The 27,050-nt window shown below is 37.3% G+C and overlaps 2 protein-coding genes across 4 annotated transcripts in view; one reads left to right on the top strand and one right to left on the bottom strand.

The window, feature by feature from the left end:
* On the top strand, positions 47 to 17,121 carry LOC109332606 (regulator of nonsense transcripts 1 homolog). Its single transcript, XM_019567591.1, has 29 exons — positions 47 to 774; positions 3,404 to 3,655; positions 3,732 to 3,902; positions 4,769 to 4,819; positions 5,006 to 5,098; positions 5,245 to 5,340; positions 5,961 to 6,011; positions 6,096 to 6,214; positions 6,716 to 6,824; positions 10,999 to 11,121; positions 11,214 to 11,285; positions 11,583 to 11,654; positions 11,795 to 11,861; positions 12,322 to 12,464; positions 12,550 to 12,621; positions 12,696 to 12,824; positions 12,992 to 13,147; positions 13,327 to 13,440; positions 13,540 to 13,638; positions 13,720 to 13,797; positions 13,922 to 14,056; positions 14,415 to 14,489; positions 14,601 to 14,706; positions 14,942 to 15,315; positions 15,414 to 15,476; positions 15,566 to 15,637; positions 15,982 to 16,113; positions 16,208 to 16,327; positions 16,503 to 17,121. Exons 1-29 carry the CDS (start codon positions 256 to 258, stop codon positions 16,623 to 16,625), a joined length of 3,786 nt encoding a protein of 1,261 aa, XP_019423136.1. The 5' UTR covers positions 47 to 255; the 3' UTR covers positions 16,626 to 17,121.
* LOC109332605 overlaps positions 18,656 to 27,050 on the bottom strand; it is a 53,476-nt gene continuing 45,081 nt past the window's right edge. For 2 of the 3 annotated variants that reach the window (XM_019567589.1, XM_019567590.1), the window contains 11 exons: positions 26,229 to 26,406; positions 25,966 to 26,102; positions 25,224 to 25,350; positions 24,267 to 24,488; positions 23,846 to 24,205; positions 22,194 to 22,352; positions 21,836 to 22,120; positions 21,518 to 21,733; positions 21,353 to 21,405; positions 19,843 to 19,951; positions 18,656 to 19,326 (listed from right to left, as the gene is read on the bottom strand). In XM_019567589.1, the coding sequence (XP_019423134.1) occupies positions 18,988 to 19,326; positions 19,843 to 19,951; positions 21,353 to 21,405; positions 21,518 to 21,733; positions 21,836 to 22,120; positions 22,194 to 22,352; positions 23,846 to 24,205; positions 24,267 to 24,488; positions 25,224 to 25,350; positions 25,966 to 26,102; positions 26,229 to 26,406 (2,185 nt within the window). In that variant the 3' untranslated portion in view covers positions 18,656 to 18,987. The remainder of the gene's footprint in view (positions 19,327 to 19,842; positions 19,952 to 21,352; positions 21,406 to 21,517; positions 21,734 to 21,835; positions 22,121 to 22,193; positions 22,353 to 23,845; positions 24,206 to 24,266; positions 24,489 to 25,223; positions 25,351 to 25,965; positions 26,103 to 26,228; positions 26,407 to 27,050) is intronic. The other variant, XR_002105909.1, reaches the window with a different exon arrangement.

Raw genomic sequence — 27,050 nt, 5'->3', positions numbered from 1 at the left:
ACCTTTAATTTTCGAAAGGAACATATCCTTTATTTCCAAGTTCTCCTCGTAGGTAGCGAGCTTTTATTAATTAAGAAAAGAAAAAAGGGCGAAATTAACCTCTCTATTCCTCTTTCTTCCCTCACTCCCAACCCTAACCCTAATCACAATCGCAATTCATAATTCACAACCCTCATTCCATCTTCACAATCTCAAAACCCTGGTTCCCAACACACTCGTGAGGTCGCGCGGTTCTGATTCCGAAACCCTAACGCGATGGACTCACAACAGAGCAATTTATTCGACACCGCTTCGCAACCCGACACAGGCAACGACGATTACACTTTCCTCGAATTCAACACTCAGGGCGAGGATTTCGACTACCCGGAGTTCCGTGACCCGATTAGGTCACCGGTGTCATGGCCCACGCCCTCTGGTTCGCTGGCTGAACCCTCTGAGCGTGGTGGCGGAGCTGGGTCTGATCACCACTCTGATGCTTCTCCTGTTTCTACAACTCCGGGGAGCGCGACGAAGGGGCGTTCTGGAAGCAGTGGCGGAGGAGGGAATAGCCAGATGGTGGATGCGCTGGTGCCGGGGATGAGCGGGTTGAATTTTGAGGACACTGGTGATGATGATAATTTTGAGTATGGTAAGGGAGATTTCACTGAACATGCTTGCAGGTATTGTGGTGTCTCAAATCCAGCGTGTGTTGTGAGGTGCAATGTGCCGTCGTGTCGCAAATGGTTCTGTAATTCACGTGGGAACACTTCTGGATCGCATATTGTAAATCACCTGGTTAGTTCTTATCATGGCATTTGCCTTTTTTTTTAATTTGTTGTTGAATTTGTTTGTTCTGGGAATTTGGGTTAGTGGAGGACTTGGGGCATTTAGAAATTGTGGAGTTTTGGTACGTGATGTTAAGCTTTCTGATGCAGTGTGTGTTTGAAAATTTAAGAACTTTGATAGGCTGTTAGCTTAGAAGCCAGAAAGTTGCTAGTCTAGAAGCCAGCAATGTTATTATTTATATTCTTACATTTCAATTATGGGTGAAAAGTAGGGAGAGTTGTTGATATTTGTGGACTACCTGAAATCAGTTTGTTTAGAAAAAAACCTTGCAGAACAATTGTAAAAATTCCGCCATATTGTGTACTATTATCCATACTGATACTGGTACTCAGACTATATTGGTTCAACTTAGCTTGTGGTTGGTTGGTCATGTACCAGGCATGAGGTCTGAGTTCTTAGTTCTTACCCATTGAGTTCAAAACCTAAGTATCACGGAATGTACTCCCTCCCCTTATCTAAGGATGCTTGCTTGCTGTTAATTATTCCACGACCTAGTGCTAGATGCACCGGACGAGTTTGATGAAAAAATCCTGAGCACAGTTGAGTTTATAGTTAATTCAACAGAAAGGTGTTTTTTGGTTGAATCCTCTTCTACCAGGAACTCAAGCTCTGGGGAAAAATAATCCCAACTTAGTTTTTTTGACGCCTCAGGTTGTTTAGTGTTACGAGGGATTTGACTTTCTAAGGGACATATGGTTCTATTGTGGCTACATATAAAATTGACTATTTGAGAAACTGAGGTTAGTTTAGACTTTAGAGGCACCTACCACATTTTGACCAGATATCAATTTTTTGATAGATATTTCTGTATTTATAAGATAAACATCTTGACCATTTTTTCTCTCAGTATCAATTCCTTTGATTTATGTTGTTTGCACACTGTCAATTTAGATGATCGAATCAAAATAGTTATAATGCACACAAATTGAAAAGCAATCTGAAGTCTTTTATACCCTTTAACTGTTACCCGGATCATTCAATTTACCGACTTATAGGTTGCCGTGAAACTATAGGGAGCCAATAGTCATAGTGTTTTTCTCGGTTTATGCATGTTGCTAATTAGAGTAACTTTTTTTAATTCATTTTTAAACTTGGATATTAGCAATGTTTTCCAATCTGTTGGACACATTTCTCCAAGCATAGTTGTCATTTATCACAGTGAGATATGTATCATGTCCTAGAATGAGAATGATATTTTTTAGTCACTAATCATATTTAATAATAAGATTTTGTAACAAATTGTCAATTCATGCACGATACATAACTTAAAAAGACATCTAAGTCTACAAAACAAAATATAATATTTAAATAATTAATTACTGTAGTCCTAAATGTAACACTGTTAATGTTCTGGATAACATCAATATTTTCAAGTGAATCATATGTTAATTGTACGTCTTGTATTTGTTTAAAGCAGAGTCAATTGGTAAAATAGAACAAATCCCTTGGTAGGCCATTTAGGTCTAAATATTTCTTAGTGGTTTCATCCAAAGGTTTTCTTGGTCTCTCTTTCCCTTTAATTATGGAGCCATCTAACATTTGATCAAATCCTCTATCTGGGGCTCTATTGGTCTTCTTCTCGCACACCCAACGTATTTTAGGCGCTATCCCACCATATTCTCCGCAATAATTGCCACTTGCTTTCCATCTAATTCATTCACTCCTGATCTTATTTTTTATTGTATGCCTACCCATCCAAAAATTATAGTCTCCACTGTACGAATGCTTTTTTCATCACTTTATCACCAAGCATCTAGTGCCATAAAGCATCACCAATCTTATGACTGAAGTAGAATTTTCCTTTTGGCTTGATAGGCACCTTTCTATCACGAATAACACACTACTCATTTCTCATGCACTCACCTTGAATCATAGATTCTATTTGTGCTGCATATCTCCTTTGCCTTTTTCTTAGCTTTGAAATTTAATCAGCGTTGTTAGAATCGGACCGGACGGTCCGACCGCTGACCGGACTTGAAACCGTCTTAACCGAATGAGAGTTGGACCGCTTTGAACCGGAAAAAATCCGGTCCGACCATGTTAAACCCAGTTAAACCGGATTAACCCGGGAAGTAAACCGGACGACTCACTTAAAAATAAAAAAAATGGGACAATGTTCTAATATTTTGTTTTACTACGGTCCAAAAAAAGATAAACAGATATTATTCCAATATAATTATACATAACTATTAATTATATAAAGTTTTACATTTATATATAATTATAAATAAAAATTATTAATTATGTACAAAATCATCCGGTCAGACCGGACGGTTTAATCGTTTAAACCGGTTAAACCTAATACGGGACCTCTGCCGGTTTGACGTCCGGCTCGGGTTTCACAACACTGAATTTAATAACTCTAGTTCTTGTGCATTCTACAGATAAGTTGTTTTTATTTTAGATATGCTTATGAACTTTGGGTTCATAATTTGTCATTATTGTTTTAAATAAAATGTTCTAGTTGATTGATAGCTATTGAAATTTTTTGCTGCTGTGTGAAAGGACACACATATATATTGTTCTTTGATGATTAAATGTTGCTTAGCTTTGTTGCTTGATTTTTTTGTTAATGTAGGTTCGGGCAAAACATAAAGAAGTCTGTCTACACAAAGATAGTCCATTGGGAGAAACAATTCTTGAATGTTACAACTGTGGCTGTCGTAATGTGTTTCTCCTTGGATTTATTTCTGCCAAGACTGAAAGTGTAGTTGTTCTTCTTTGTCGTGAGCCTTGCTTGAGTGTCAATGCATTGAAGGACATGAATTGGGACCTTAGTCAATGGTGTCCCTTGATTGACGATAGGTGTTTCTTGCAGTGGCTCGTCAAGGTTACAATCTTTCTTTTGTGTTAATTCAATTAAAGATTGTATTTTTTTATTCTTGCCATAATGTTGTCTTCTGCAGGTCCCATCCGAACAAGAGCAGTTAAGGGCACGCCAAATAAGTGCGCAGCAAATAAATAAGGTGGAGGAGTTGTGGAAGACAAACCCCGATGCTTCTTTTGAGGACCTTGAGAAGCCTGGTGTAGATGATGAACCTCAATCTGTGGCTTTGAAATATGAAGATGCTTATCAGGTGTGTTCATGATGGTTTTTGTCGACCCCAGTTGGATCCCTGGATTCCATCCCAGTTTGGTATGATGCTGAAATGGGATTTGCTATTCCATCCCAGTTTGGTATGATGCTGAAATGGGATTTGCTATTCCATCCCAGATCTGAATCCCACACTCCCAGTTCCAAATTCCGGGATCCCATCCCAGGTTCACACTGGGATCTCCCTGAGTAAGGGACATGAGGTTAAAACCCCATTTTGCCCTCATTTTTTATAAACATCGTGTCCCATTTTGGTCATTTCGACAAACACCTAAACCTAATTTGAGAAAAGGGACCTAGGTGAGCAACTCTCAACCCATTCGAATAACTGGACCTTGGGCGAGCAACTCTCAACCCCTACCTTGTTAGCCATCAGCCATGGCATCATCTCAGCCACCACCATCTCAGCCATCAACCTTGCTAACTATATTATTTTGAATGCTTAGAATAAACCAGTAGTCTGTTTAGTACTTACTACTTACTTTTAAACCTTAGAGATGCTTAATTTCTCAAATTTATTTGACTTATTGTTGAAAATTTGACCTACTTAGTACTTTTATTAGATTTGAGTTGTCATTGATTTTTAGTTGTCTTTAATTTTGTGTATTTTCCTATTTTTTAGCATTTATGTGTATAGTATAAATTGTTTATTTTCTTTCCTATGCATCCCGATCTCGGTCATCCCTGCTATCCCACTTTTGAGGGGTTGGCTGGGATGCTCCTTGATCTGGGATTGGCTACTTAGGTTTTTTATTTATTGTTTTATGTTTTTAATACGTGGACGATGTCACTATCTGGTTTAAACTTGACTCTTACTTATTAAGTTTCTACTTGGCCTTGTTATCTCAGTATCAAAATGTATTCGCACCTCTTATTAAGCTTGAAGCCGATTATGATAAGGTAATTTTTTCTTCGCTTCATTCTAAAACTTTGTATCATTAGTTACTCAATTACTTAGCTTGTTCTGTTTGCTACTTGTACTTTTGGATCTTTTCCAGCTGTGGAAAACATCCATGATTGTGTTTCTCCTTTCCTCTGATCTTCTGCAATGTATTTTAGTATCTTATATGTGCTTTGTTGGTTTAGATGATGAAAGAATCACAAAGCAAGGACAACGTTACAATTCGATGGGATATCGGTCTTAATAAGAAGCGTGTTGCATACTTTGTTTTTCCAAAGGTATTATATTATATGTTTTGCTTGCTGTGCGATTCTTACTGATATAATTGTAAATTCTGTGTTCTTCATTGTCTGTACATTCGATTTTTATTTATTAATTTTTTTTATATCTGTTTGAAGATAATCAATGCTGTGTTGCAATGTAGGAAGATAATGAGTTGCGTCTTGTACCTGGAGATGAATTACGATTACGTTATTCTGGTGATGCTGCACATCCTGCGTGGCAGTCAGTGGGTCATGTGGTATGTGTGGATATTTTTTATCGCTAGTCTGTACGCTAATAAAGCAGTGACTGTTTATACCTATTAGAATAATCGGGCTAATACCACCTGAAAGGGTAGCTCAAGGGGAGAAGGTTGCCTATGTCATTCTGAAAGGTTCCTTGCCCTTATATGCATCCACCTTCATTCTTTGGCCTGATACTTTCAACAATACCTCATTACATCTATCTACTTAAATTTAGTCAAAAGATAACAGTTTATAAATGGGTCAAATAAAGATAATACAACAACAACCAAACCTTAATCCCACTAGTTCAAAGGAAGATAATAAAGGAAATTATTTTCAACCAATGAATTTCCCTATCCTTCATTTTTAGACTTCTATTTCTACTTGCCTTTCAATCATCCATTATATCTGTTTTCTTTTTGAAAGTAATAGGGTTGCTGTTCAATGCAGCCTGTTACTTTGTTTTATTATTCACTATTTTAATATGTGCCATTATCCTAGTGTTGAGTAACATATGTCCTCTCTTTTTTATTGAAGGGAAAGTGTATCCTTTTAGTAATATCTCCTGCTTTAGTTTTCTTTCTTTAAAATTAGTGAATTGTATTGTGTAATATGCTGTTTGCTCGATTTTCAGATTAAGCTAACTGCACAGGAAGAAGTAGCACTGGAGCTTCGGGCTAGTCAGGTAGTTGTAGCATAGTTTGCTATTTTTGTTTGTCTGCCATCAAGCTGTTTATTTTTGCCTAGTGCTTATAGCTCATTTATGCAGGGGGTGCCAGTTGATGTAAACCATGGTTTCAGTGTTGATTTTGTCTGGAAGAGTACAAGCTTTGATAGGATGCAGGGTGCGATGAAAAACTTTGCTGTGGATGAGACTAGTGTAAGCGGGTAAGTTGGTCCTAGGTCAGATGTAATGGTGTTTGTCTGGACCCCTTGTATTGCTTCCTTTCTCCTTTTATATTTTTATGTTTTCTTTTCTGTTTGTCATTCCACATGAATGGAAGATTGTAGCGTTCAGGACTGTAATTTTTGTTGAACATGCTTACTTAACATTGGTCTAGACGTGGCTGTAGTTCTATAAGTTGCTAATAATTGAAGTGTGGTTAGAAATGTATGGGCAATTGGACTATATATACTAGTAATACTACTATATTTACTTTTCATGACACGTAACTGAGTGTTGTGTGTCTATTGGATGGTGTTGGAGCCAACTATAAGGGTGAAGACTTGAGAACTTATAACTGGAGCATATGCAGTATAGAGAACATTCTAAAATGTTTATGCTTGTTTTAACTATTTATGAAATCTCATGAAAAGGATTATGACTGTTTTGCTGCAATTTTGCTTCCCATTTTGTTTTTGTGTTTACAATTGCGGTTCAACATGCAGGTATATTTATCATCATTTATTGGGTCATGAAGTTGAGGTTCAGATGGTGCGTAACACATTGCCTCGTCGCTTTGGTGCACCCGGGCTTCCAGAACTCAATGCATCTCAAGTATGTTGTTATTTCTATCATTTTTTATCTCCATCGTGTTGTGATTTTTAGATTACATGTTTGATATTGGTCTGTTTTTTGTTTAGATAGTCCCTAACAGTTTATCTGCTTTCTTCCAATTAGTGCTTTTAGAGTATGTTTTTGGGTGGGGGTAGTTAAAGATATTTTCCTTGTCTTTACTTGGATGTTTGAATTTGATGAAAAAATGAACAGTGCTTGAACTAAAAATAATTAATGAGGCAATTGTTCACAATGTCTTGAAAAATTGTAATATACCTTGCTCAAATAAAATTGCCTCAGATTTTTGCTCAGCTTGTTGTTGTGCTAAAGCTCATAAAGTTCACTCTTCATCATCCATAAATGTATATGCTACACCTTTTGACTTGTTATATGTTGATTTGTGGGGACCATCTCCTATATACTCTAAATCTGGCTTTAGGTATTACTTATCTATAGTAGATGCCCATAGTAGACACACTTGGATTTACCTACTTAAACAAAAGTCAGATACCTTGCATATGTTTCAACATTTTGTCACAATGGTCAAAACTCAATTCCAAGGCAATATCAAAGCTGTCCAAAGTGACTGGGGTGGTGAGTTTAGACCTTTCACGAATTTCCTTAGGTCTCTAGGGGTGAACCATAGAATCTCATGTCCTCACACTCATCATCAACAGGGCAATATAGATAGAAAACATCGCCATATAGTAGAAACTGGCCTAGCTTTGCTAAATCATGCAAACCTACCTCTGTCTTTCTGGGAATATGCTTTTACAACTGCAGTGTACTTAATTAACAGACTCCCTTCCCCTTCACTACAAAATCAATCACCACATTATCTTCTATTCAAACATATCCCAGATTACAAGTTCCTCAAGGTGTTTGGATGCTCTTGTTATCCTTTACTTAGACCCTACAATAGTCATAAACTTCAGCCAAGATCAATTGAGTGTACTTTTTTAGGCTATTCTACTGCACATAAAGGGTATAAGTGCTTGTCAAAAGAGGGTAGACTATATGTTTCTAAGGATGTGATCTTTAATGAGCAACATTTTCCCTATGTTCCTACTGGTTCCTCTCCTACTTCTAACACAAAAATTAGTTTTGAGTCATTCAAATCTCCTCCTGCTCACATACATAATCCTATCCAATATGTCACAGAGTCAAGTCCTCCCCTTCAATCATCAATGACCCCTCATTCATCATCCACTGATTCTCACATTGTCTCAAGTAGTGATGTTCCCACAGATTTATCAAACAATCAACATCATTCCCCTATCAACACTCATATGTCCAGTCCCACTGCCATTGTTTCCTCCCCTGGTCAGCATACTACAAATTCTTCTACATTCTCTCAAGGTGTTACTACTATAGCTCCTACTCATCCTATGGTCACTAGATCCAAATCTGGAATTGACAAATCTATAGTTCCAAGAGAAGTGCTTAGAGCTCTTCTAGTTCACACAGAACCCTCAAGTGTTAAGGAAGCTATTGCTGATCCTGTTTGGTTACAAGCTATGCAACTTGAGTTTGATGCTCTCATCAAACTAGGAACTTGGTCTTTGGGTCCTCTACCCTCTCATAAACATGCTATTGGCTGCAAATGGGTTTTTAGAGTTAAAGAAAATGCTGATGGTAGTGTCAACAGGTACAAAGCTAGACTTGTGGCAAAAGGGTTTCATCAAAAACCAGGGGTTGATTTCACTGAAACATTCTCACCAGTTGTGAAACCTATTACCATCAGAATCCTTCTTACCTTAGCTGTGACTTACAAATGGCCTCTAGAGCAACTAGACATTAATAATGCCTTTCTCAATGGTGTGTTAGAAGAAGAGGTTTATATGGTTCAACCACCTGGTTTTCACAGTGGAGACAAAAACACAGTGTGCAAGCTCCACAAAGCTCTATATGGTCTAAAACAAGCACCTAGACAATGGTTTGAAAAACTAAAAGGTACTTTAGCTCAACTTGGTTTTCATATCAGCAAATGTGATAATTCTCTGTTTATTCAAATTACTCCTACATACAAGGTGTTTGTTCTGGTTTATGTTGATGACATTATAGTCACTGGATCCTCTACCTCTCAAGTTCACAGAGTTATTGACAAACTCAGCAATAGTTTTGCTCTCAAAAAGCTTGGCTCTCTTGACTACTTTCTTGGAATAGAAGTTAAACACCTCACTGATGGTTCCCTTTTTCTCTCTCAATCCAAATATATCAGAGACCTTCTACTAAGGGCTAATATGAACACTGCCAAATCTACTCCTACTCCTATGGGAACTTCCTGCAAATTAACCAAGTCTGGTTCAGAACAGTTTGAAGATCCTACTTTATACAGGTCTATTGTTGGTGCTCTGCAATATGTCACTGTAACTAGACCAGATCTAGCATTCAGTGTAAATAAAGTCTGCCAATTCATGAGCAAACCCCTGCTTCAGCACTGGAGTGCAGTGAAGAGAATCCTGAGATACTTACAAGGGTCTTCCTCCTTAGGTCTACACATCCAGCATGCTGTTTCTTCTACTCCTATTCCTATCATAGCTTGCTGTGATGCTGATTGGGCCTCAGACCTTGATGACAGAAAGTCCATCTCAGGAGCTTGCATCTTTGTTGGACCAAATGTTGTCACTTGGTGGTCAAAGAAGCAACAAACCATTTCTAGGTCAAGTACAGAGGCTGAGTACAGAAGCTTGGCTCTGGCTACTCAAGAAGTGATCTGGATTGAATCTCTTTTCTCAGAGTTACAATACAAATATCAAACCCCTCTGGTTCTCTGTGATAACCTTAGCACTGTTGCTATGGCTCACAATCCTGTCCTTCACAACAGGACAAAGCACATTGAACTGGACCTGTTCTTTGTAAGAGACAGAATCCAATCAAAGGCTCTTCAAGTAAAGCATATTCCATCAGAACATCAAACTGCAGATGTCCTAACAAAGCCTCTATCAACATCCAAGTTCCTTTCAATGAGAAAATTCCTTAGAGTGACAGATGCCTTGTCCCTAACTAAAATGTGTATCTAAATTTGTTGTTGTTTCTTCATTGTACTCTAGTAAGGCATAGGAAAAGGGGAGTTCCTTTTCAGGGGGGTATATTAGAGTAGTTAATATTGCCAGTTGGCAAAACTGATTGTAAGAAACAGTTGTGCCTCTATTCTCCTATAAAAAGGATTGAGTAAGCACTCATCAATTAAGAATTCAGAAATAGAAAATAACTAACTAAGAGTTAGTTACAATAACTGCTCTCTCTCTTTCTCTCTTCTCTCTTCTTAGTTTTCTTCATTCTCTTACAAAATCCATTACACCCATAATCTTTTTCATTATCAAAACTTTAAGTTAAGGTTAACAGTGTTTCATAAAAAATGTTTTAAAACTGATATTTAGGTGAACTCTAGGCAGTGAAGTGCGGATGGCGGCTGACTCCAAAAATACTAGTGGGTAACGGGATGGCCACTGCATCTAAGGAAAAGAATATAACTAATATAACCTACAGATATAAATACACAAATTCTAAAATACACCAATTTAAAGACACATTCATAATTATTAATTAAAACAAGTATAGCCTCTTAGGGGTGGGTGTGGCAGTGGGAGGTTGAGATGAGGCCATGGTTGTGCAATTGCAATGTGAGGAGAAGAAGTTTCGCCTGAGAAGTGGCTATATGGGAGGTTGAGAACAGAGTGACGGACATAAGCTTCGTTTGGAAGTGGGAATGGGAGTTACCAGAAAGTGCTTTGCTGGAATGTGCAGAACATGTTTTGCTTGCTGCTGTCCAACATGACTTGCTGCCGTTCAACATGTTTTATATAAGGGAAACATGGAGAGGGTGACCTTCCCTTTTAAAACAAGGGTTCCAACTGCAGCAATGTTGGGGTGGGTACTGACCCATGATTTCACTGCTACTTGACCCGTGGCAAGCACGATGTCCATTTGCGCTGCGTTCTACCGTTTCGTCACATGGAAGGGCTGAAAACCACCACTCCTCTGCCATCCCAGCGTGATGGCACACAATTGACTACCCACTGTTATGCATGACTTCAAATATAAAGGATTGGCAGATCAAAATAAATCCCGAGATACTTTTCTATATCATTTTGTATGTGATATAAGAAGATAATATATTTTCTCCAAGATCTTGTTGCTCTTTAAAGTCACTATTCTCCCATGTTTGTAGGTTTTTGCTGTTAAAAGTGTTCTCCAGAGACCTATTAGTTTGATTCAAGGTCCACCTGGAACTGGGAAGACTGTAACTTCTGCAGCACTTGTATATCACATGGCCAAGCAAGGACAGGGACAGGTATTTTCTTATTTCCAGACAGCAGTTGCTTTTCTGTCATGCTTCTGTTGATTCATTTATCTTGTCCCCTCTCCTCCAAACTTGATTTTCAGGTTTTGGTTTGTGCACCTAGTAATGTGGCTGTGGACCAGCTGGCTGAAAAGATAAGCGCTACTGGATTGAAGGTATTTTGGATGTTTATTATTTTTCGGAGTTCGCTATGTATGAAAATGGGAACTTCCTATGTAACTATTGGACCCACGACCTGGGAGCTTCGACTATAGAGGATACTCATTGTTATCGGGTCATGAGAGAGTAAAGACCCACTTATAAGTGAGACACCTTGTCTTGAATCAAAACCTTAAGACAATGGTTTCACGGGTCTTTTCCACTTACAAACACTCCCACTCATCTCATCTTATCCAGTGTGAGACTTCACACTAGAATATACCCAACAGTAACACATTTTCCTTTTATTCAAGGTTGTGAGGCTTTGTGCAAAGTCAAGGGAAGCTGTGAGTTCACCTGTTGAGCATTTAACACTTCACTATCAGGTTACTGTTACATTTCTTTCTACAAATATTCATTTATACTACTTTTCTTCTTGGATGAAGCATATGACTAATAGTTAAAGTATTATGAATTTGAATGATGATCATTATGACATGATATATGTGAATGGTGTTTTTTGCAGGTCCGACATCTTGACACATCTGACAAGAGTGAACTTCACAAGTTACAGATGCTTAAAGATGAGCAAGGTCTGGCTTTTCTTGATCAAAAGTTATGAAGTGTTGTTTGGTCGGCATGCTTAGTTCTCACTTGCAGTTAATTTTGGTGTATTTTACTATGCAGCCTAATTATTCGAAGTATTTAATTCTCATTTTCACATCTCAGCTATTACAATGAACCTATTTAAGCCTGGGATAATGAAATTGATTTCCTCTCTGCTGGCTAGTATGTGATCACAACTATTTGACTCTAGGCCAGACAGCGGAGATATATATATATATATATATATATATATATATATAGATATATATATAGATATATTATTAGGAAAGCTAAATCATGTTTTTATATTCTCCCTTATAATTTTTGTGATTTGTGTGTTGTTCTTTCGTTGGGTTGTTGTTACTGGTGTTATGTCTTAACTATTTCCTGGAATGGGCAAGGCAACTATCCACTGGTTAAAATTTACTTATTTATTTTATATCGCAGGAGAACTTTCTAGCAGTGATGAAAAAAAATACAAAGCACTTAAGCGAGCAACAGAGAGGGAGATTTCTCAAAGTGCTGATGTGATATGCTGTACATGTGTTGGTGCTGGAGATCCTAGGCTGGCAAATTTTAGGTTCCGTCAGGTTGAAATACATGCAACTTGAAATATATAGTTGTCATATCCTTGACTCTTCATTCAATTCTTATGCTGTTGATATTTTTTCCCAGGTGCTTATTGATGAGTCTACTCAAGCAACAGAACCTGAGTGTCTCATTCCTTTGGTTCTTGGGGTGAAGCAGGTATTTGTGGCTCAAAGCTGTACATGCTGTTGTGTACTCTTACAAGATGTTTTTAACAAGCTTTTTCTCTTTAGGTTGTTCTTGTTGGTGATCATTGTCAGCTTGGTCCAGTCATTATGTGTAAGAAAGCAGCTCGTGCTGGACTAGCTCAGTCACTCTTTGAACGCCTTGTTCTACTTGGTGTCAAACCAATTAGGTTGCAGGTAATCGTCCTCTTAGTTTTCTCGTGTGAGTTCATAACTTCAACTGCTGTCAATGTGATCCCTGCCTTTCTCGGCAGGCTGCTTCACTAGTTTCGTTAGGCTAGGGGTATCTAATGCCTGAGTTTTTAATGGCTTTAAGGTTTTGTTTTATTTTCCCATATTACCAGGTTCAATATCGCATGCATCCATGCCTTTCAGAATTTCCTTCAAACAGCTTTTATGAAGGGACCCTGCAAAATGGAGTCACTGTTAATGAAAGGCAATCATCAGGAATTGATTTTCCATGGCCTGTGCCAAACCGTCCCATGTTATTTTATGTTCAGGTACTGTAAATACATATATCATGTATGTGAATGATATCTTTTGTTGTAGTAGATATATTTCTCTTGTCATCCATTGGACATTGTATCAATGATTTTCTTTTCTTTAGTGCATTTATCATAAATTTGATTCTGTGTTTCCTACTCCTTGCATTCTTTTACCTATTCACAACTATTTTTAGATGGGACAAGAAGAGATAAGTGCAAGTGGAACATCTTATATAAATAGGACTGAGGCTGCAAATGTTGAAAAGATTGTAACCACTTTCTTAAAAAGTGGTGTGGTCCCAAGCCAGGTACCTTCTGAACTGTGGATTGAACACTTCGGCTACACTAATGCTGTCATTATTTATATTATGGTTATTAATATTTTTTTTATTTTTTATAATGTTCAGATTGGTGTAATAACACCTTATGAGGGACAAAGAGCTTATATTGTGAACCATATGTCAAGAAATGGTTCTCTCAGACAGCAACTTTATAAGGAGATTGAGGTTTTGATGCAAATACTATCATGATTTATATGCTCTCTCTCTGAATTTGCAATATAGGTGATGCAGTAATTTTTTTTCCAGGTTGCCAGTGTTGATTCTTTTCAGGGGAGGGAGAAGGACTACATCATTCTTTCATGTGTTAGAAGTAATGAACACCAGGTTGGTAAACCGATCATCTGAGCTAGCACATGTTTGAAGTTTGCATTCTTCATATGCCTCCATATTGGAGCATTTATTTTTTACATTTGATGGATCTATTGTTGAATTATATGCTTTCTCTTAGGGCATCGGATTTCTGAATGATCCGAGGAGGCTCAATGTTGCTTTGACTCGAGCAAGATATGGTATCGTTATTCTGGGAAACCCTAAAGTTCTAAGCAAGCAACCCCTGTGGAATGGCTTATTGACACACTATAAGGTAGTTTGTGTTATATGATGGTACTACTGGTTGTATTTAATTCTTTAAAAATGGGCATACTTGCCTGGCAAGAGCTGGACACTCTAACAGACTGCAACAGTCATATGCTCCGTGATCCACTGTCACTTCGCGTGGAGGGGCCGTTTTCCATCCTCCTCTGCTATCCCAACGCAATAGTGCACAGTTAACTACCCAGCCTGGAGGTTTAGTTAAAATGCTTGTGCAAATTTCAGAATTGTAATGTTTTTTAACTGTCCCTTTAGGATTTATGATGTAAAAGTCCTCTACATAATAAGATTGATTCCATGGCATTTTAATTCTCTAAACAAACTGCTCTTTCTTCCCATTTTTTAAACAGGAACATGAATGCTTAGTAGAAGGGCCTTTGAACAATTTGAAGCAGAGTATGGTTCAATTCCAGAAACCCAAGAAAGTATGCGAAGAAGGATTTCATTGTTGATTTATGCTACACCTTTCTGTTTGAGCATTTGTTTACCAAGAAAGATTACTTATAAATGTCATGGTTGATCTTATTTCGATGCAGATTTACAATGAACGGCGGCTTTTTTATGGGGGTGGACCTGGAATTGCAGCTAATGACAATTTTGGTTCTGGTGCAACTTCAGATCGAAGGACTGGCCGTGGAAGAGGTATACAATTCATAATTTGTCTATAGATTTCACCCACTCCCGCTGAATACTGTTTTAGGCCACCCTAGTGGACTGGACTAACTTTATGTCTCATTGAAATACATGTAAATTTTGGAAGTTTAGTGTTTTTTCTCCGAACTCATCACCTCTTACACTTTTGGGTTGCTGGAGCTTTTGATGTTTTGATCACTAATATATTCTTATACTGTATGACAACTTTTGCTGTCAACTGTAGGGTCTTATATGCCTCCTGGCCCAGCAAATGGAACCCATAAGCCTGGCGTGCATTCTGCTGGCTATACTCTGCCTAAAGCTCCCTTGCATCCTTTTCATGGGGGTCCCCAATCTCAACCATATGCAATTCCATCTCGTAGAGCTGTACATGGACCCGTTGGGGCAGTTCCTCATGTACCGTCTCCAGGGAGTCGGGGTTTTGGGGCTGGGAGAGGTAATACTGGTGCCCCAATTGGCAATCATCTTCCACACCAGCAAAGTACACAGCAATCTGTTGGGAGTATCGGATCCACGTTTAACTTCCCGGCTCTGGAAAATCCTAATAGCCAGCCATCTGTTGGTGGCCCATTATCTCAACCTGAGTTTGCTAATAATGTATGTTCTTTTCCATTTCAGCTTCATAAGTAATTTCTTGATCTCGCTGTTATTTTCTTACCATGGGTAGTTCTGACTATTTTTCTTGTGCATATTAGATGCCAGTCCAAGGGGCGAGCCAATCATTTCGAGATCAGTTTTCTGTGCCTGGAATGTCTCAGGTACTTCCAGTAATTTGGCAGAAGCTTGATATTGTTTCATTGTAAAATTGGGCTCATTTTTGTGCATTTTGTTTTTAAATTACCATCAGGACTTCTTGGGTGATGACTTCAAAAGCCAGGGATCTCTTGTTCCGTATAACGTTGCTGATTTCTCTACACAGGTTTGTGAACTTTTTTTGATAGTTTTTACAATTTACATGTCAATTTTATTTGTTTTATGACACCTAAATCAATGTCATTAATCAAGGAAAGGGTGCACAGGGCTTTGTTGTGTCCACAACAGTTGCAATTTATTATGCATATTCAATTGCTGGAAAATCATTATTTTAGATGCTTCTGAGTGTTATCATGACTGTTGATCATTTGTTACCCAGTGTCTTTACTGTTTCTATTTTCTTTCATTGTTGTGGGGCACTTTTTATGTTGATCCTGAAAATTTTGGCCCCTCCTCTTCTCCCGACTTAGCTTTTCATGGTCTAATTACTAACACTTTGACTATCTTAAGGCTTCTCAATCTGCATATGCTGTTGATTATGCTACACAAGTAGCACAAGGTGGATTCCCAGGGAACTTTTTGAACCAGAATTCTCAAGCTGGGTATCTGCGTTTTGGTTCTGGAAATGATTTCATGTCCCAGGTTGTTTAAGTTTCTACAAATGAGCATTTCTGGATCCCTCAGTTTAGGTTGCTTCTTCCTTCCTGTTCTGATTTTCCTTTCTGTCAATTCACAGGACTACATGGCTCATGGATCTCCAGGTCTATTCACTCAGGCTGGATTCGCCGATCCCTTGCAAGATGATGCAACACAGGGGCATTTCAATGTGTCCAATCCCAATGTTCTTCAGTCCCAGGTTTATTGTAATCTCCAGTTTTTATTTCCTTATCAATACAATAAATTTTAAGGCTGCAATTATTTCACTTTGTAATTGACTGACTTTTATTTCTCTGCTGTTGGGCACATTTTAATCTGAACTTTGGAAGTTTTTTTATATTAAAAGTTTGGGAGTTTGGGTTGCTTGTTTGCAGATGAATTCTCTATATTCGCAGCCTTTTGCTCACTACAACACACAGCCGCTGAACTTGCAGGCTTCCCAACAGCAGCCTCAGGGTCAGAGCTCCCAAAATCAGAAAACTCACTATAATGGTTAAGGAACTTTAGGAGCTTAAAATACGGCTTTTGATGGGTTGAAGTCTTTGCAATCAGCAACTGGGTTTGTTCCTGTCTTCTGTGCATGAGACATCCTAAGGATTATTTTCTTGGGATCTCTATCTGCATAACCCATATTGAAGGATCAAGATAAATGATCTAAGTTGGTGGATTTGTGGGGCATTAAGAAGATACAGGCTGCATCCCGGGCTGAAAAATGAAAGATAACCCCGTCACCTTACTGAAATTTTATAATTTTTTGGGATTAAGGTGAAATTGTTCGAGAAAGTATTACATGGAGTGGTTTTCTCAAAAGGGTTTCTCCATCTTGAAGCATAAGGAATGGTTTTGGATTTGGGTGAAATACTTCAAAAAAATACAGCACCAGTCACAGCCAAAGGCAAGTTTTGTACAGATGACGGGATGCAGTGAACCCTTTCTTCTCTTCCTGACATGTAATTACACTCGATATATTTTTAAACACGTTATGGTATGTTGCAAACTGTTATTTTGCTACTTATGCCACTCAGAAATTTCGGTGGCATGTAAAGGTGCTATATTTGTTTTACATGTAAATTACGTTTGCTAGCAATGAGTGTCTTGACTGTTTTTTTTACTAAAAATGAGATCCTTCGCTCTCCTGGTTTACACTAACTGATATTTGGAGCTTCAAATCTCAAGTATCATTTTAGCCATAGCTCCTTAAAGTAGTCACTGTTTTCAATGAACCTTTTACAAATGGTTCGTTAATACTACGAAGCAACACGTTTTTGAATTGGGTATTTTATTCCTTGACACACTGATAGAAATAATGACAAGGCAAAACAAGGGCATTGCGAACTACTATCGGGAATGAATTTGAGTTGGTTTTGTCAAATACTTCAAGGTTCTATGAAGATAAAAAAATCAGTGTAATATTTAAGACACCCTTTCTAGTGGCTCGCTGCTTTCCTTGAAGCTTTCCACCTACGGATGAAGATCGAATCAACAATTTTCCCCACAAAACAGTTTTTCAACTAGCATTGTCACATCAAAGTGCAGAGGGTTGTTGTTCTAATTTTGTGTTGGGAACACAGAAATGTTTAGTATTTATCTCAACGATTTTGTTAGGTACTAAACAGCTCACCTTATACTCTATTAACACCTTCAAAAATAATATATTGAGTGATTCACATTAAATTGATCCAATAGTGGACCTTACACTGACGAATGTATAGCAAACATGTTACTGTTATTTGGACCTTACATTCCATGTCACTACTTCTAATTGGTCAAAAAAATATATTTAAGTTTAATAATGATGTATTTTTTTACTCAATCACAAGCAGCAATACGTAAGTGATACACTTTTTAGGATAAAAAATATCTATCTGTTTAGAATGATGTGCACGATCGACCATCTAATCCTTTGTTTTTAAAGTGGAATAAGTATATTAATTATACATTATTGAAAAGACTAATTTAAATAAACTCGTCTGTTGATTTACTAATATAAAACAGTGTTAGACTTTTAACGTAAGACTAATTTGATTTGTGTTAAACTTTTAACGTCAGACTAATTTGATTTGTGTTAAGACTTTTAATTTAAGACTAACTTGATTATCGTAAGTATCACAGACTTGAAGAAATAATTAAACATTCATAAAATAGATTAATTGAAAAATACATAGTTAACACAAAAAAGAGTTAGACATTTTTTTATCTCTTCTTACATCATTGAAGGATTGAGATTGGGGCAAAGAAAACCAAATGTGGATTGGTTTTATCAGATCTATTACAAAATTGAAATTCAAAAATTAAAATGATCAATATTTAGAGCCTATAAGGGATTAACATAACCTAGCCGATTCCTCCCATGATAATCATCTATTTGGTTCAAAACAGTGTTTGTTGTAATAACTTATCTAAAGATATATTTTTTTTAACTGTTTTTACTAGTTATGTAAGACACTGTTGTAGAATATAATGTACGTTAGTCTTTTTTTCTAGTCTCAAACGTGCATTCTCACAATCAAATATCTGACTTCCAACAAAAACAAAGACATTTACATGCATGACCTTTTGCAGATAGCTCCAACTGTCGCTTTTACAGTTTAATGGTTTCATACAGCTACAATACAATAAACAAACATCTCAGACATATCACTGAATCAGAGAGAATATACACATTCCTCTTCGATGTCATAAGCGGTGTGATAACCATAAGATAAACACACCCACCCTTGATTAACACAGGCCTCATACTCATAACAAATAATAGGCACGTCCACATGAAAAAATTATAGCCCCAACTTAGATTCACTGCTTTAGTAAGTCACATAATCCGAACCTGAATCCAATGTGGAGTTTAACAAAAAAATCAGACTAAGGTGATTGCAACTGATTTGGAGGAACATCACGGACACTCTTGGGCTTCCAGTCAGAGTCTTCCTTGGTTTGTCTTAAAGCAACAAAATGCAAAGCGTCACTCTTTACTGGATATATATGACACGCCCATGGATATGAATCAGGTGCAGACCAAACCTTCTGCTCTTCAAATTCTGTTTCCTCAACTAGTGACTCGGAAACACAGTGTACAAGATCAAGTTCTGGTTCCGTATAACCAGCAATGGCGACACATCCAGGAGAGACAAATCCATCTGGAGCCCGTGGGTGCCAAATCGAGACTGGAGTGACATAATCATCAGAACAATTTCGCCACACCTACAGAGGGAGTCAAATCACTTCTTAGGTGATGATGATAAGGCATAATTGCATAAAACATCTATTTGGACAATTCATGATTACCATTGTTCGGCAGTGCAAACATTTTGGAGAAACAAAATAAGCAGGGAATATAGAGATCACATAATGAAATAAGTCAACTGTTTAAATGGTGAAAATCTCTTCTCCGGTACAGACATGGAATATTTGTGGTCAATAAAATAAATGGTTGAGGACAAAATATTTCATGCAACTTAATGACAGTTCATTAAAAATCTAAAATCAACCCCCGCCCCCCGCAACACATAAATGTTGCCGAATCTAGAACATCGATAATAACTCAATCATCAATTAAAAAGATAGACAATTAGGATAGGGTAGGGTCATTTTTATCAACTTCTGAAGCTCACTCCTAAACATGAATGCATTGATTCCTTTTCTCTCACAAGTGACAAATGGAACTTGATTTTATGTATTGTGAAGGTTGTAACATAATAACATCAGTAATAACCTTACCAGGTCATATCCAATTGGGAGAGCAAATAAACCATCAATCATGCGGTAGACAGCAGCAACATTTGGAGCATGAATGCCAACACGAGCAATATCTCCAATACATGCATACCTGGAAAGGTTATTATTTCCAAATTACAAATCAATATAGTATCTTCGTCAAAAAAGCTAGTCAATTTAAATTTAATTAATTCAAGTAAATGGGGTTTAGGTATAGATAGTTGATGACATTTAGCCAAGTGGTGTACAGCTTGATCCTTGCCACCCATATTGTTCTAAAAAAAGCTATGTTTCAACACTAGGTAGAACTATGCATTGTCAACACTTCAAGCCCAAAGGGCTTGTGTGAAGGGGGATGTCAAAAAATAAACCATTCAAGCATCTTAGATCGAGTCTACGTGTCGAGGTGATGATCCCCTTGCTATATATAACAGCCATCTTCAATACTAAGGCAAACATTGTTTTGGTTTCCAATCCGGTCTCTTAATTCCTACTCTCCTATTCATCTTTTTTGGTTGATTCTGATCTTAATACCACATTATTTTATTAGATCCATACATCAGTGGGAATTAACCATAAATGGCAAGGCCCTGTACCTTCCACTATCTATAAAACTTCATTGGGCTAAAAAGATAAGCAAGTTGAATATCCTTCTCAGGCTATACCTCGATCACCCTTCACCAAACAACTTAAGTTTTTGGGACATATAGCTCATGACAGTTTTCATAATTCTTTTATTTAATCCAAGTACTCAATGCTTAAAGGAGTCAGACAAAGCTTAAGAAGATAGTCAACAGACAATGCAAACAGAGTCTCTATTCTGCTTCAATTCATAGCCAACACACGTACACACACATTGAGTTGGGGATAAGTATATGGCGGCTACATTTATATCTTTAATGGTTACTGGAGTTTAAAACATAACTTAAGGATGATAGAGTCTATGTGTGTTGGACCAGACTGCGACCGGGGAGCCTCCAACCACCAGGGAGTTCCATTGTTACATGAGTATGGGAAGAGTAAAGAGTCACAAGTGAGACACCACGTCTTGAACCAAAACCTTAAGGCTTTAGTTCCATGGGTCTTTCCTACTTATAAACTCTTTCATTCTTCCTTGCATATCCAATGTGGGACTTCACACTTGAATAAACCCAACAATATGTATGTGCATGTGTTATTTTTCTCTCTTAATTTTCTTAATAATATTAGAGAACTCAATAGACTGGGATCCCCATATTGGTAGGCAATTGACACGTTTGAGAACCTTCGAAAAAATCTGATGCAAGTTTTTATCATCCTGGAATACTTAATTCCAGGACACCACTAATTTATACAATTTTTGACAAATAGCTTCATTTTCTTAAGTTTCAAAATTGTTCTGACATTTTTCACTATCAACCAGTAGAACTAATGCATTAACAAGATCATCATTTCCTCAGTTACATATATCCAACCAGAAGATACCATTAATAGCCATATTATGTAAATTGTAAAGAAGAAGAATGTTAATTACCCATCAGGACACACAGGCCTCCAAATGCTACATATTCCACCATCTTGGGAGGTCTGAAACATAGATTGGCTTGTTATACTCGAAACACCACTAACTTATAGAACCTTGTACACCAGTGCTTAAAGGATTTAAGCAGAAACGAGTAGAAGGAGAATAGTAAAGCACCTGTTTTCTGCATAATGAGCATCGGCCTTTGTACTCTTGTTCACTACTCCAGATCTTTGAAAAAGTGATGCTGTGTTTGATAAACCGTCTATCATCAGATACAGTGCTATATGATGAGATCTCCCTCGAACTAATAATGGCCTTGTTGGAGGTACGTGGTTGTCTACTATCCACTTCGCTCCAGGCAAAATGTACTTGTCTCTGACTTGAAGGAACCTGGAAGTAATAGTTCATCAAAATTCTATTCCACTTCCTGAAATGAATCAGGGTTTATTTTCTTTTCTTTCTCGAGATGAATCAGGGTTTAAATACACTTACTTTCAGAATCAAGCTTTTCATGTCAGACTGATATGCCTTCCACGTTTTACGAACCACAGAACATATCTTAATAGCTTGAGGTTCTCTTCCTTCAAATTCATCTACTATATTGCACTTTATTACTCGAACAAAAATTTCAGATCTCCGAAAATGTTTCAGATGTAGGATCAAGTGAGAGGGTTGGTTACTGCCTGCTTTTGCCAACTCCAGTGCCATCAACTCATCCCAAGGTATGTCCCACATAATCTTGCAAGGTTTCCTATCCATCTTGTCCGGAGCAATACACTAAATAGCAGCACAATAGTCAGTTAAGTTATTCTCTACATAAGAAACATAAATCCTTTGTTCCTGGCCTAACCTGAAGCAACATGACTCGTTTATTGGTCACTAAAACAATTCTCTGGTGAGCCACAGTAAAATGCTCTTCATAATAATCAGACAATGCAAATTTTGAAGGTTCCTTGAAAATCTCAGCACAACCAAATTGCTGACGTGCCTCTCCAAGGTAAAGCACCATCTAAAACCATGCAAATAAAAAAGAGAGCAGAAATTAATATTATATACAAGGCATTGCACCAAGATAAGATACATACAATTTGCAGACTGCACACTGGACAATAAGATTTTAAAACATACGGCAACAGAAACATTAAGAAAACTTGTTAGTTTATAGGTAAGTACAACTGAATTTACTTTCATGAAATACACAACAACCTATCCTTAGTCTTTATTAGGTGTGGTCTGCTACATTGGTTAAACGACACCATAATGCTCTACCATAAATCATATCCATTGACACCTCACAGTGGGAGACAAGAAAGGAGCTTTGAAGTAGGTGAATGGATCTTTCTCAAATTGAGACCTCACAGGCAACAACCAGTCACTGCAAGGATCAATGCCAAACTTGCAGCGAGGTATTATGGTCCATACAAGGTGCTACAGAGGATAGGAGCAGTAACATATAAGCTCCAGCTACCTGCTACAACAAGAATTCACCCTGTTTTCCATGTATCCTTGCTGAAGAAAGCGGTAGGAGACGACCGAGTGCAAGAAGAACTGCCTCAAGGATTAAATGGATATTTTCAGGAATTTCTAGAACCTTTGGTAGTGTTAACTTCTAGACAGATCAAGAAGAGAGGAGAAATAGTGAACCAGTGACTCATTCAATGGAAGGGAAAACCAGCGGAAGAAGCCACTTGAGAAGAAGAATACACCATCAGAAGTCAATCCCCACAGTATAGTCTTGAGGACAAGACTAGTTCTAGAGGAAGGAGTATTGATAGGGCCCAGATTGACTCTGACCCAATAGAACCACTAGCCCAAGAGATGACATCAACATCTAGGAATTGGAAGGTTTATGTTAGAAGGAAGAAAAAGGGAATGTTAGAATAGTGAGTTGGCAGGGGAGCAAAAAGAAAGAGAAACTGTTACAAATAAATGTAATTCAGTTACATAAGGGTGAGGGGTGAGCTTGTGAGGGGTATCTTTTGGTCTTCAGCAAAACCAGTGAGAATGGAGAACTTTAGTTCTCTGTAGGAGCAGTGCTCTGGGCAGTAGGATCTCATCCCCTGTAAAGTTTTCTTTCCTAAATTCAAATAAACAACTCCACTGAATATTTTTATCTCACAATCATCCTTTCTTTATGCTTTTCTATCATCTGTTTTGATATTAATTTCGGTTCCTAACATAGTGTGCACCCAAAGTATAAGGTATGGTTGTCATTTTCATAGTTTAAGGTGTATTTTGGGGTATAAGGTCAGTGCTTGGTATCACAATCACTCATAATAGAATCCCATAAGTGGAATGTAGTTTTCAAATGTAACTTCCTCAAAATATTGGACAAATGGAAAATGCCCCCCCCCCCACTTATAATATAATGGTCATCAATTGGGTGGAGCCACGTAACTGATGTTTTTCCTTATCGAGTTTAAATTTTGTGATCAATTAAATTTCATACAAAAATTTATGAGTGATTCAGAATACTCATGAAGAGGCATTTATTTAACATACCTGTCCAATAGCTTCTCTTTCACAATATTCTCTAAGTATCCCATTAGCATGTATAGCTCGAGGATTTCTAATTCTGTGAAAGGTAGTCTTGTTGTTGAAAACCTTCAAACATTTGGAACAACTTGCACCAATTCCATCAACAGTCATCGAGAAAAAATCTAGTGCCCCACTTACTGGTTGCACAATAAAACCTAGAAAGGCACGTCCAATCCCATTAGCCAATCCTAGGAGACCATTCTGTTGGGCACTCTGAACAGGCTTTCTCACTATACCAGAGACCCCAAAGGCAACACCTTGGGCAAGAGCTTCTGTTCCTTGCATAATCCCATCCCCAACTCCAGTGATTCTCCTTGATCTTACCTGTTGTTAAAGTCAGCATAGTTTACATGGCATTATGAAATTGATTAAGACAAGCAATTACCTGTTTTGCACGTAATTGCAGAAACTGTCCATCAGTAGAAAGCTCAGCAAACCCTCTGCTAAGAGAAGCCAATGTTGAACTTGTCATACCGAGTACATCCACTGAAAATATCAAATGTAAAGGATTATGAATCAAATCTCTCCAAACACGGTTTCCAATGGCAGGAACAACAGAACTTTTTCGCATGAATCTGTCTCTATGCATCACCCTCCTCAGATGCACCTAAAATAAGAAGTTATAGTGTTAGCATCGTTAATTTACAGATGACCACACCATGTTGCTGAATGTAATTCCATTGTGGCTAAAAAAGGTGACAACAATTTTAAGATGAATTACTGAATTGTGTGTATTTGGGGATAATAAGAAAATTTTAAAGCCCACGTGCACTCAATTATTCATAGTGCAAAGAACTTGCAAGTACCACAATCTCGCTCAATCATTTGTTCTACCTACATCTATTTTGAAGGGAGTAATTTCTGATATACAAACAGATGAAGAGCTTTCAGATATTCTTGATTTTTTAATCTTCCTTGTCCTATCTTGTTTTGCACGTTTCTGAAGATAATCTATCCACCCCTTAGAGGTACTCTGTTTTATATTTTTAACAGAACCATATAAAATGGAACAACTAGGAGTTACAAAGAGTTGATAATGCATGTTGAGGTTGATAAAATTTAAATGGTAAAGTACCAGAATCAGCTATAGTACAAAAGTTACAGTTGGATATGGCCCCCAACTTATTCAAGGCCAAAATTTTAAAGACAGGTTGCCAGTAAAAATCCAAAAAACTATGATATCATATTGATAAACATATAAAACTTGTATTCATCCAAATTTATGTACAATTAAGATTATGGACTATTGTTTCATCAAGTTAAAAAGGAAGAAAGAGACAATATTCTGTAAATGGTGGCTTGCAAATGAATGTAATTCTCTGTATATATTTAGATTGTTCACCTGAATCTTGAAGGCATTTCCAACAGCTGAAAGAATAGGACTCCATATTCCCAGGACTCCATGAGGTCTTTGTCCTGGAGCAGTCTCCAATGACAATTTCAACCTTACTTCTGAAACATCTATAAGGCTGCAATATTAAAAGGATCAAATGATAAACTATAATTGAGAGCATGCAATTTGGTAATTACCCTTACTTGTAAATTAGCCTCGTTACAAGCTATGGCATCAAAACTCTATAGCATAAATCCAAAAAAGGCTAAGACAACAAGGCTGTCGGCCATCCCCAAAAATATGTAGAGGAAGATTATCCCTAACAATTCTGGAATTATACTTCTTCCATATAACACCAAACAACATAAAAAATAGCACATATCTAAAACACATTAAAGAATGCAATATTCAGATGCATTTCACAGTAATAAAAGAATAACTTAGAGTAGATAGATGTTATAGATAAATAAAAGATATATATACAAACACAAATGTGCGACAGAAGCTTGAACAATGCCAATACATTATGTATCCCGAAAATCAAGTTTCAGAATATATTCTGCATGCAAAACTTCAGAATGCCAATTTATTCCTTGAAGGGACCATGCACATATAATTGAAGCGCAAATGGTCGATGCCAACGAAGGATGTCGAAAGCCAGCAAAAAAGAAGCCACACACATATAATATACTGAAGATCTTGAACAAAAACAGAAATTTTCAAATTAAGGAAAATTTAAAAAGAATATTACTCGAAACGTATCTCTGGATCAACAACTGTGACAGTTGAACTTTTAGGTAAACGATCTAGCTGCAGACTGTTGCATAAGTCTACAATAGCCCAGATAATAGGTTCATGAATATCAAGCCTCCAGCACTTCTCAGTGACCTAGAATGTCAACCAATTTTGAAGGAATTATAAAGAATGCTACGTTTAATATTTTCAATTCAATTATACAGAAAGTAATCAGAACATCCCAAATCACATCTTAGTATCAAATTCAAGAAAACATACCCGTATATAAACATATGGGTAAACTTGGATTCCATCTTTATTCTCATTCTGCATAGTAACTGTCATCTTAAATACTGGGTGTTGCACATCAGAGGTCTGCTCCGGTGCCAATAGCACAGGCATTAATGTTAGAGGGAGCTGGTTGTCCAGTTGCAAATAACCAAATATGAACTTCAGCCTGTAAAAATAATATTAAAAAATCAATCTTTTTAAGTATGCAAGTAGGCATGAATAAGTTACAGGAGAAGGAAATAGGCCAATTTCTTTTGGCATTGTGCAATCTATGACACTCTTTGCCGTATTTGGTTGTAGGCTTGTAGCATAGTTCTCATATTTTAATGAAATTTCTTTGGACTTCTGAGGTAGCAACATTAGGCATTTGGTTTCTACTTGGTATAGAACCCATGCTCTTTGTACAGGGATTTCGCTTACAGAAAGTTGAAAATTTGGGTAGACTTGCTTCATTGATAACTCATTGTTATCTTTGTTAGTCCTATTTTCTATTATTATTTTGTAATAAGAATTATCGATCCTAATTCTTTGTAAACAAATTCTCTTCATCTTAATGAAGTACGTCTTTTAAGTGAAGAAGAATAACATACAAAAGATGATATCAACCACCAACAAAATTGTTTTAAATGTGATTTCAATGATCATATAGTTTGCAGTTGTCACTCATTCTGTCATATAAGATTGACAACACTTAACACCCCCTCACATCACTGATGGGCATCTGGAATGTGAGGCTTCCAAGCCTGAGCATCTGTAGGTGGGACACCATGAAGATAGGCTCTAATACCATATTAGAAAAATAGTTGTCCA

This window comes from Lupinus angustifolius, chromosome LG18, assembly GCF_001865875.1.
Source record: "Lupinus angustifolius cultivar Tanjil chromosome LG18, LupAngTanjil_v1.0, whole genome shotgun sequence".
In the NCBI taxonomy this organism is placed as follows: domain Eukaryota; kingdom Viridiplantae; phylum Streptophyta; class Magnoliopsida; order Fabales; family Fabaceae; genus Lupinus; species Lupinus angustifolius.
This window is presented reverse-complemented; position numbering and strand designations above follow the sequence as displayed.